At 24.0% G+C, this 10,994-nt stretch overlaps 1 protein-coding gene across 1 annotated transcript; it reads left to right on the top strand.

The window, feature by feature from the left end:
- The first annotated feature begins 323 nt into the window (after positions 1–323).
- On the top strand, positions 324–1,652 carry LOC128953266 (uncharacterized). Its single transcript, XM_054298746.1, has 3 exons — positions 324–373; positions 445–642; positions 1,112–1,652. The coding sequence occupies exons 2-3, from the start codon at positions 464–466 to the stop codon at positions 1,548–1,550; spliced, it is 618 nt and encodes a 205-aa protein (XP_054154721.1). The 5' UTR covers positions 324–373; positions 445–463; the 3' UTR covers positions 1,551–1,652.
- The last annotated feature ends 9,342 nt before the right edge of the window (positions 1,653–10,994 follow it).

Here is a 10,994-nt window from a genome sequence, read left to right as displayed (position 1 = left end):
ATTTAAATCTTTGGACTTTAATTATCATAATAWATGAATAACTAATAAWTATYTAAATTTATAACTATTTTCATTATATAWATATATATAGATAAAAACAATTACAATATTTTTAGGAAATTCACTAAAAAAATATGGTGTGATATAAATACTTATCAAATATAAATCATATTTTTTTTAATTATTTGCAATTTTAGTAGAAAACACTAAATTTATTGTTTTTAATTGAGGTATAAATATAACTAACATTAAGTCATAAAATATAATATTAAAAAAATGTTATTAATATAATAATTGCTAATTAAAAATAATAATAATAATATATAATTCATTAAAGACTTATTTTTCATAAAAACTGTTTACAGAAACTAATGTAAAATAAATTATTTATTTATTTATAGATATTTTTTAAAAAATGTTTTTTTTTTGTTTATTTTTATACAGATTTTTTTATTGAAAAAATATGGCAAACAGWAAATCAACTAGATACATTTTGTATATAACTGTATTGTTGGCGGCAATCCTATGCAATTCATTGGCAAACAGTTATAGTCGTAGCGATAATACCTATATATTGTCGGCTCGGATATGTAGCCGTAGCTACAATAGCGGCGGCGGCAGCCGTACAGACACCTACTACAGGTAGAGATGGAAAACAATTAGAAAGTTTCTAATAAATTTCCCATTGATAGAAATTTCATTTAGAAATTTTCTAATAAATTTTTTTTATAAACTTTCTTGAAAATTTCTTTTAGAAACTTTATAATAAATTAGTTTTAGAAACTTTCTAATAAATTTCTTTTAGAAACTTTATAATAAATTAGTTTTAGAAACTTTCTTATAAATTTCTTTTAGAAACTTTCAAATAAAWTTCTTTTAGAAACTTTYTAATAAATTTCTTTTAGAAACTTTCTTATAAATTTCTTTTAGAAACTTTCTAATAAATTTCTTTTAGAAACTTTCTTATAAATTTCTTTTAGAAACTTTCTTATAAATTTCTTTTAGAAACTTTCTAATAAATTTCTTTTAGAAACTTTCTAGAAATTTCTCTGTTATTTTTTAATAAATTTTTTTTTCTTTTCATTTTTTTCCCTGCCAACACTAACAACAGGCAACAACAGCCGCCAACTGCCTATACATCCCTGTCCTACTATCGCGGTGTACTCGTCCGTACCTACGATAACGATCGTCTACTAATCTATACGATACCCGATATGGGTACGGTTGTGGCCGACGGCCGMTGGATTAAYCCGAACTGGCAATGTCTGGATAGGATTAGCCTAAGCGGCTGGAAAACTATTGACGGCATACTAAATGTTGGCAAATGTCTTATGAGGCAACCCTGGGAATCGTCGATGGATTGTTCAGTCAAACAGATTAGACAATATCTGGAATTATCATCAGATAATTATGTTCACAATGATGATAGACATCCAAGTTTTCCGCCTCTTCCACCTCCTCCTCCTCCGTCCGTTTTATTTAACGATGTTTCGGCTCCTGTATTATCATCAACCCCTGTACCCCCCCCGTTACTAGATTTGCCCAGGTAACGGTTTAGGTGGACACGTTTAACAATATAAATGAATTAAAAATGTATATATATATACAATATAATTACTTATATGATTTTTATTTAATTAATAAATTACTCAACAACCAAAAAATTAATAAAATTAAAAATTTTATTGATATTAAATTAAAAATTTTATTGATATAAAAAATTTCAGTTCTATTAATATTATTGATAAATTTAAAATATAATTTTATAAAAAAAATCATTTTATTACATAATACATTTTTATAATTCATATAAATATTATACAATTTTTTTTGACAATATTTAATATTATTTTCACACACACATTAGTTATAAATATGTAATCATATACTGATTATTATTATTTAGTTATTTGATAATTTAAATTATAAATATAAATTTTTTTAGATAATATTAATAAATCATTAAATGCTTACACAATTAATTTTATTGTGAAATTATTTATTTTTAAAATTATAGTTTATTTAAATTATATAATTTTTGTAAACAATCATTTAATAACAAATATAAGGGTAGATTAACATATAAAAAAATTTATTAATTTTTTAAAAACAAAATTTAATCGCATATTTAAAATTGCATATTTATACAGTAATGTTGATAATAAATTATAGTAATAATAAATAAATTAMACAAAAAAAAATTATTTAAATTATATCTATTTATTTTTTTAATTTTATTGATTTTAAATTTCCATTGATATAATTATTGATAAATTTTTTTAAACCTATGAACTATAATTTGCATACAATTTGCAAATGATATATAAATTTTTTTTTTAAAAAATATATTTTTTTTATTACAATTATATCACAAATTTATAAATAAAAAAATAWGTAAATGTACAAATCAATAATTTAAAATTTAAATATAATTAATATYAATATAWATGTTATATCTAAAAYAAAATAAGMAAATAATCAATTTTATTTTTTGAAAATAATTTTAATATTATTTTTTTAACCAAAATCTAATCGCATATTTAAAATACTAATAATACTAATAAATTAATTACATCAACAAAAATTATTTAAATTATTTTTATTTTTAAGTCCTATAATTATTGATAAAATTTTTAAACTATGAACTATAATTTGCATATTAAAGCAATGATATGTTATTAAAAAAAAGTTTATAATAATTTTTTTTTATTATAATTATATCATAAATTTATAGACAAAAATAAGTAAATATAAATAATCAATAATTTAAAATATTAAAATTATTTTTAAAAAATTAATCAAAAATTTAATAAGATTTTTGTAAAAAAATACATATTTACGGTATATCAAAGACAAAATTTATCAATAAATGAAAAATTTATTGATTATTTTATAGTTAAAATATTAATMAATAAAATATATTGTTTTTTAATTACTATAAAAATATCGATACATTAAGTCTAATATTTAAATTAATGTAAATTAATGTTATAATTAAAATATTTTTTTTAAATATTATTTCTATTTTATTATTAATTTTTTATTATTAACAGATTCTACAAAAAATCAACTATAAGTATATAAATTTAATTAATTTTTATTTTTTTGTATATATATATATATAAWTTTGTAATTTATTTTTTAATAGCTACAAAAAAATGTTAACAAACAAAAATTTCACTAGATACATTTTGTTTGCCATAATAATAATAATAATAATTAGTRGTGCAAACAGTTATCACTTGACTACTAMTMACMACAAYAATAATAATAATTATAATATCTATATAGTATMGGCACAGTTATGTTGCCTAAGCTGTACTACAGACAGCCGGCWGGCGSTKMTGCCGGCCGAGGCCTATACATACCAGTCCTCCTCCTCCTCCTACTATCGGGCAGTACTGATCTGTACCAATCATAACGATCGGCTACTTATCTATTGGACAGCCTCGACGGGTATAGTAGTAGCCGATGCCCGTTGGATCAATCCTAACTGGCAGTGCCGGGATCGGATAGGTATGGGATATGGGTAGAGATGGGAAACTAGAAAGTTTCTAGAAAATTTCTCAGGAAATAAATTTCTATAGAAATTTAACACTTTAATTGTGATACTATGGTGATCCCTATATATATATATATATATATACAGTAGTTATTGTAATACAATATTAATATTATATTATACTAAACAATATATAGTACAGTACTATACAAATGGGATACCTCTCTCTCTMTATATATATATATATATAAATTAGTTATAATTATTTAATAATAATTATTTTTTTTTTGTAAAATTGTATTTATCATTTTATTATATATACATTATATATCAGAATGTAGTTTATTTTTTTTTTAATTTAATTAATAATTTAAAAATACTAATAATAATAATAATAATTATATTTACGGTAATATGTATTGTTATATATTGATGATGGTAAATATCGAGATTAAAAAAAATTAACCATTGGGGTTGGGGGGGGGGGGTAGAGGATCCCATAGATAGAAATTTCATTTAGAAACTTTCTAGAAAWTTCTATATTATTTTTTGTAAATTTCTTTTATTTTTTTTAACAAACACTAGATATTGTTGAAAWCGGTTGGYCATCGAAAACAATTGAYTGTCTTATATGGGCGGCTAAACAATGTCTTCAACAAACATTATGGWCGWCSCAAWCGCTATCGACTAACGATTGTATGGTTAATAAGATTAGACAATATTTAGAWGAAAAAAAWTCATATAATTATTATAATAATTATAATAATTATTGTTTAGCTGGATCAAAATAAATAAATTTATGTTTGTTTAAAAAAATAATACAAACCAGGTAAATTATATGATACTATTAATTATAATTAATAAATAGATATACTTATATATGTATTATATTGTTTAGAAATAAAACTAGTAGATAGCAACTAAATATTGATTTATTAGATTTTTTTTATAGTTTAATATATATAAAATATATAATTATTTTTAATATATGTGTTAGATTCTAGATAAATTTTAATTAAATTAATACAATGCTATAATAAATATGTTTAATTATATATATTTCTAAAATTACTGATTTTTATTTTAAATAAATAATATCATTTTAATATATTATACATTAGAATAAGTAATTTATTTATTTATTTAATAATTAATATTAGTTTCACACATGTAATCAAATATGATTACAGTATTATATAGTTAAGTGATAAAAAAATTATAAATATTTATATATATATATTGATAATTTAATAAATCAATAAATGCTTAAACAATTAATTTTATTGTGTAACAATATTTTTTTAAAAAATTATTATATAATAATTTATGATAAATTATAGTTTATTTAAATAATCATAAATAACACAAATATACAGGTAGATTAAAAATACAACAAATAAAAACTTTATATAAATAAATATATAAAATAATTTTATTCATTATATATTTGAAATATAATATTGTAGCAATTTCCGTGCGGTGATTTACTAATATAGGTTCAGAGATAGTACTCTGTCAAAGCCGCGCTTACTATCACCTTCTCCAGCGGTAAAGTTGACACGAAAGCTACACGGATCATCACCTCCAAGATGATGACACCCTCAACGACAGCGATTGCAACGTTTTCTCAACGATATTTATACTTTCAATTTATAAGCGCTTTATTTGCACTAAAATAAACACTAGTAATTAAAACACACTTACCTTTGTTTCTGCCAGACGTCCCGATCCTGTCGTTCATTCAGCTGCTTCGTTGTTTGTCGTTCTTTGTTTACTATCTATTCACGATTTACACTTGATATACTCACGCGTTTACACTACTTACGCATTTTTATACATACCAATTTCTTACTCTATTATACTTAACCTATGTCCGACTCTTCAGTCAGAACTACTACTTAGATCTATGTTTTCATAGATCTAAACCCATTATTCGACTATTACAGTCTGCAAATGTCTCGATCGGTGTTTCCACCGAGAGACAAACCTTAATGTAACATTTCTGTTACCTATTAAATCTATGTCTCGATCGGTGTTTCCACCGAGAGACAAACCTTAAGGTAACATTACTGTTACCTACTAAATCTATGTCTCGATCGGTGTTTCCACCGAGAGAAAAACCTTAAGGTAACATTTCTGTTACCTACTAAATCTGTCTCGATCGGTGTTTCCACCGAGAGACTAACCCTTATATAACCATATCAGACTATTATAGTCTGATATTACACCATGACCCGATGTTTTCATCGTGATCTATGTCTGATCTATGCTCCCATAGATCGACACGTTACATGCTGAATCCACGCTCCCGCAGATCGGCATACATTAAACTATGTTTTCCTTGTGGAATAAAACACTTACTCTTAAACGATGTAGTTGAATCCGTTTTGAGTTGCTGATGTAATCCTGCCATAACTAGCATTTAAATTATTTCGCAAGCATATAACTTCTTAAGGGACTCAGGGCCGAAGGCCCGAGCCCCTCGAAACACTTACTCTTTAGTTGTGTTAAATACCTTTATTATTGTGTTATAAAGTATAAAATACAACTCAAGTATAAAACTTCACGTCTATTCACTTTGAACACTCGATGAAAACTCCTTGAGAGCTAGTCAACGACTAACTCTCTTTACTCTGAAAAAATCATATTCTATGACGTCTTTCAGCGTAATCTCTCTGTTTCCAATCAAATAACTATACGGTTACTAACTAAACTAAACTTATAATCATTGGATATTAAACCAAAACCAACAACTACATTGTTAAACCCCAAATACTATGTGTACACCTTATGTACTAAATAAATAATTATTAAAATAATCCTATAACTGCAATACTTTATGGAACCTTGAAATCATATAACATAACGTTATACATAATAATCATATAAATAAAACTGAATAAATGTGATAACATTAGTAGCCGACATCGGCCGATATAATAAAAAACTCTCTCACAATTTAACTATTAACCTAATTCACGTGAAGTATCACAATATGTCGATTTTATTTTTTTTAATGTGTAATAATTTTTATTTTATTAATTGCGAATTATTATTATAAATTAAAGTACATTAATTATATTTATAGTTTTTTTAATAAATAAAACTATAGTTTCAATATATATTACACACACACATACAATGAAGACATAATTTAATATAATTAAAAAAAATTAACTAAATTTATAAATAAATTTGGTAACCATAGTATAGTTAACTATCCAGGCTACTATATATAAATAAAATGTATGATAATTCAATTGAAACAAATCTAGACAATAGAAACCAATTTTATTGTCGTTATCATTGGATAGTCGTTCAATAAAACCGTATAGTTTGTAACGGTTAGCCAATGACATACCAACACCATAGCCAACTGTCCCTTTAGTAGTTGACGACAATAGTTTGTATAGTCGACTATAGGGTCGATGGGCACAGTAGGTAACCGATGCACATTTAAAGTTAACTAAAAACATCATGGATGTCATACCTAGAAATATAACACCAGCGGATACCCGGGTAGGTGGCCTATGATCCGGTGACTGTGCTATATACAGGGCTATATTCAATATACTAGCYGMACATGTTTGCAATAGAAACACTAGCCATTTGATAACCCTGTTCAATTCACGGGTATACTGAGCACATGTATTATGTTGACGTATTAAACGCAATACWATAGCCACGTTACGCGTATTGTTAGTACTGGTGCACGCTTGGGCTAACTGGTCGTCCAATTGMCGRAACTGTAGCTGCAAATAGGTTAGGCTAGTCGACCAAAATCTAGACATACCGATTAATGTTGAATAAAAATTTAWTACACTATAAAATGAGTTAAATGTCCAAAATATGACACTAGTAGCCAATGCGTATCGATTATTATAGAGATGCGTATCTTTTTTTAGATAACCCAWWARTATTGGTTTRAYGTTAGTTATGGTTGAATTTATTGTCATAAACCATAATAATTTTCGAGATAAATATCGATGATTAAATTTTATTGATTTCATAAATCTATCAAGATACTTTMCGTTTAATAGACCGCAATCTAATTGACCATGTTTAATTTTCGATAAATATTGAAATACAGTCATTGTACCACCAAGTTCATTCAAGTAGATAACCATGTTGATTAATAAATCACATTGATGACTAGTAATCATTATTAAACCAATCAATAAATAGTTACCATGTATATAAGCTTGACTAGCAAATAGTAGTGTTGTAAATTTATCCATATTATTAAAACAAATAATTATTAAAAATCGTATAATAAATATGAGATCCATCAATTTTAATAGCCAAAATTTAGCTAGWCGTTTTTTATTTAWACTATTGTTTCTAGTTGAAATTTTTARTTTATTTAWTGATTGTTCAAATGTTGGCATTAACATACAATAGTAGCTAGCTAGAAATTGTTCTAGCTCATCAATAGCCTTATCTAATTCAAGATTAGCTTGATAATATTTTGGTTTATTAACTAGCATTGTCATATTTGTTTATTTATTTATTTATGATTGTTATTAATATACATGTATTTAAACWTTTATCAGTTCTAAAAAATAATATAATAATTTCTAACTATATGTTTGCTATTTTTTTTGAATTAGTAAATTTGAACTTGAATTAAAATTATTTGAAATAAAATAATACTAATTAAACTAATTAAACTAAAAATATATGATATATTTTTGAATATCAAATAGTTATTTTTTTAAAAAAAATAWTAAACTTTAATGGTTTAAGATAATTTTAAATAAAAATTAAYGATAATAAATTAACTAAATTAAATTGATGTTACTGTAAACTGCAATTTAATAATTAATCATTTTTTWATATAAAAATTTAAATTTAAATTTAAATTTAGTATAATTTATGTAATATAATAGAGTACTAATAATAAGTACTATAATTAACATTARATTAARTWTTACTTATATTATTATACTTTATTTTACTGTTATTTTTGTAWCRATCTTTATATAAATAAATTTTAAATATTAMATAAATWATTTTATATATTTTATAMATATATATATATATATATATTTATTTATTTTTCTAGAAAATATAATTTATTAAGTAATAAATMATATTAATTTTTTAAAAAACYACTTTAATTGCCAATAAAAACTTYTGTTAAATTTATTGTATTTTTAATTTATGAAAATACATWAATAATAATAAATTTTATTGCTAATTGACAATAAACTTAAAATATTAAAAATAATATTTTAAACAATTATTATATTATACAGTAGATATTTACTGTACACCTAAAATATTTATATTAAACACACATACACAYACATACAAACACACATACAWACAMACAYACATATACATACACACACATACAAACACACATACAAACACACATACAAACACACATACAAACACACATACAAACACACATACAAACACACATACAAACACACATACAAACACACATACAAACACACATACAAACACACACACATATACACACATATACAAACACACATACAAACACACATACATATACATACACATATATATATATATACAAATACACACACACACACTTAAAAWAWWTTTTTAAACTGTATTAAAGTTTAAAGTATTAAACAAWAAAWTGAAAACAATAATTTTCAAGTAAATCTATAAACAAATTTAGTAACCATAGTATAATTAATTATCCATGCTATYATATATAAATAAAATGTATGATAATTCAATTGAAACATATCCAGACAATAGAAACCAATTTTCCTGCCTGTRGYTAATCGTTCAATAAAACTATAGATTTTCAATCGGYTAGTCATWGACATACCACTACCTGTCCTCCTATTAGTACTASTASTAGTAGTAGTCGATGACAATAACAGTTTGTATAGCCGTCGATAGGGTCGATGGGCATTGGATGTAACCGCAGCACATTTATTGTTTATGGAAAAAATCAATATAGTTGAAATTATGAATATAATACCGGCCGATACCCGGGTAGCTAAACGATTACCYGATGATTGGGCAACATATAGGGCCAGATTGAGTATGCTGGCWGCACTCAATTRCAATATAAATACCAGTCGACTGATAACCYGGTTCAGCTCAAGGGTATACTGTGCACACTGATAGTGTTGACGTATGGTTAACAATACATGGCGGGTATCATTCAAATCGCATGCCCGGGCAAACTGGTCGTCCAATTGCTGGAACTGTAGCTGCAAATAGGTTAGACTAGTCGACCAAAATCGGGTCATACCTATGAATGTTGTATAGAAATTTAGACCACCCAGAAATGAGTTGACTGACCAAAATAGGACAGTTATCATCGATAGGTATAGGTGCACGCGATTAGTATGCGTATCTTTAATGTAACCAGATAACATTGGTCTAATATTTGTCAAGGTAGAATTTATGGTCATCAACCATACCAGTTTCTGGGATAAATATTTACGATTAAATTTCAATGATTTAGTAAATTTATCAAGATAAGTTTTGTGTAATTAATACGCTAGTCGACCATGTTTAATTTTTGATAAATATTCAAATACAGTCATTGTACCATGTTGTTCATTTAATACAATAACCATACATACTAATAAATCACCCAGGTGACTTTAAATCATTATCAGGGCAACCAATTGAAATTCATCAGTCAAATAGGCATTACTAGCTAATATGGTATTCAACCAGCACCATGGTAAATAATGTAAAACTATTATGGTAAATCTTATGATAAACAATAGATCAGCTAGCTTAAATACTAGATATTTAGCTAGACGATTTTTTGATTGTTGTTTACTAGAAGTAGATGATGATGATGCTGCTTTTTGAACATAGCTATCAAATGTTTTGGATGACATAACATAGTAGCTAGCTAGAAATTGTTCTAGCTTATTTAATTCATTGATTAATTCAATATTAACATGATGATGATGCTGAATTTTTTTATTAGTTTTATAAAATCGATTAATCATAGCTAATAATAAATATATTTTTWAAAGTTTTAAATCAATTAATTTAATTATGATTTAGATTAACTATTTTAATAAATTATTGTAATCAAAAATAATAATAATAATAATAATTTTCTAAAATAAATTTATAACATTTTTTTCWAAAACATATTTTACTGTTAAWAATATATTTTCTATTTTAGTCTATTTTATTATTTTATATATATATAGAAAATGCAYCTAAAATATGATAAATTATTACTGTATTAAAAAAAAAAAATTTCAATGCAATTATGATTAATGATTATTAATATAAAATTTCAATAAACTGTATATAAATTATATATGCTATAATTTATACTATTAATATATTTAAAAAAAACAAATATTAATATTATTTAATAACAAATTACTTTTAGTTTATTCAAATTTAGATAYACTGTATATAATAATAATTTACTGAAAAAATAAATAAATATTTTTTTTAGAGTAATTAATGTATTTTAGTAATGCAATTTTATTTAAATAAAATATATGATATAATACTATAA

This window comes from Oppia nitens, unplaced genomic scaffold (assembly GCF_028296485.1).
Source record: "Oppia nitens isolate AA-2021 unplaced genomic scaffold, nextdenovo-longstitch-racon4-pilon3 scaffold21_pilon_pilon_pilon, whole genome shotgun sequence".
Taxonomy (NCBI): Eukaryota; Metazoa; Arthropoda; class Arachnida; order Sarcoptiformes; family Oppiidae; genus Oppia; species Oppia nitens.
Note: the sequence above shows the minus strand (reverse complement) of the source record. Positions and strands in the feature narration are given on the sequence as shown.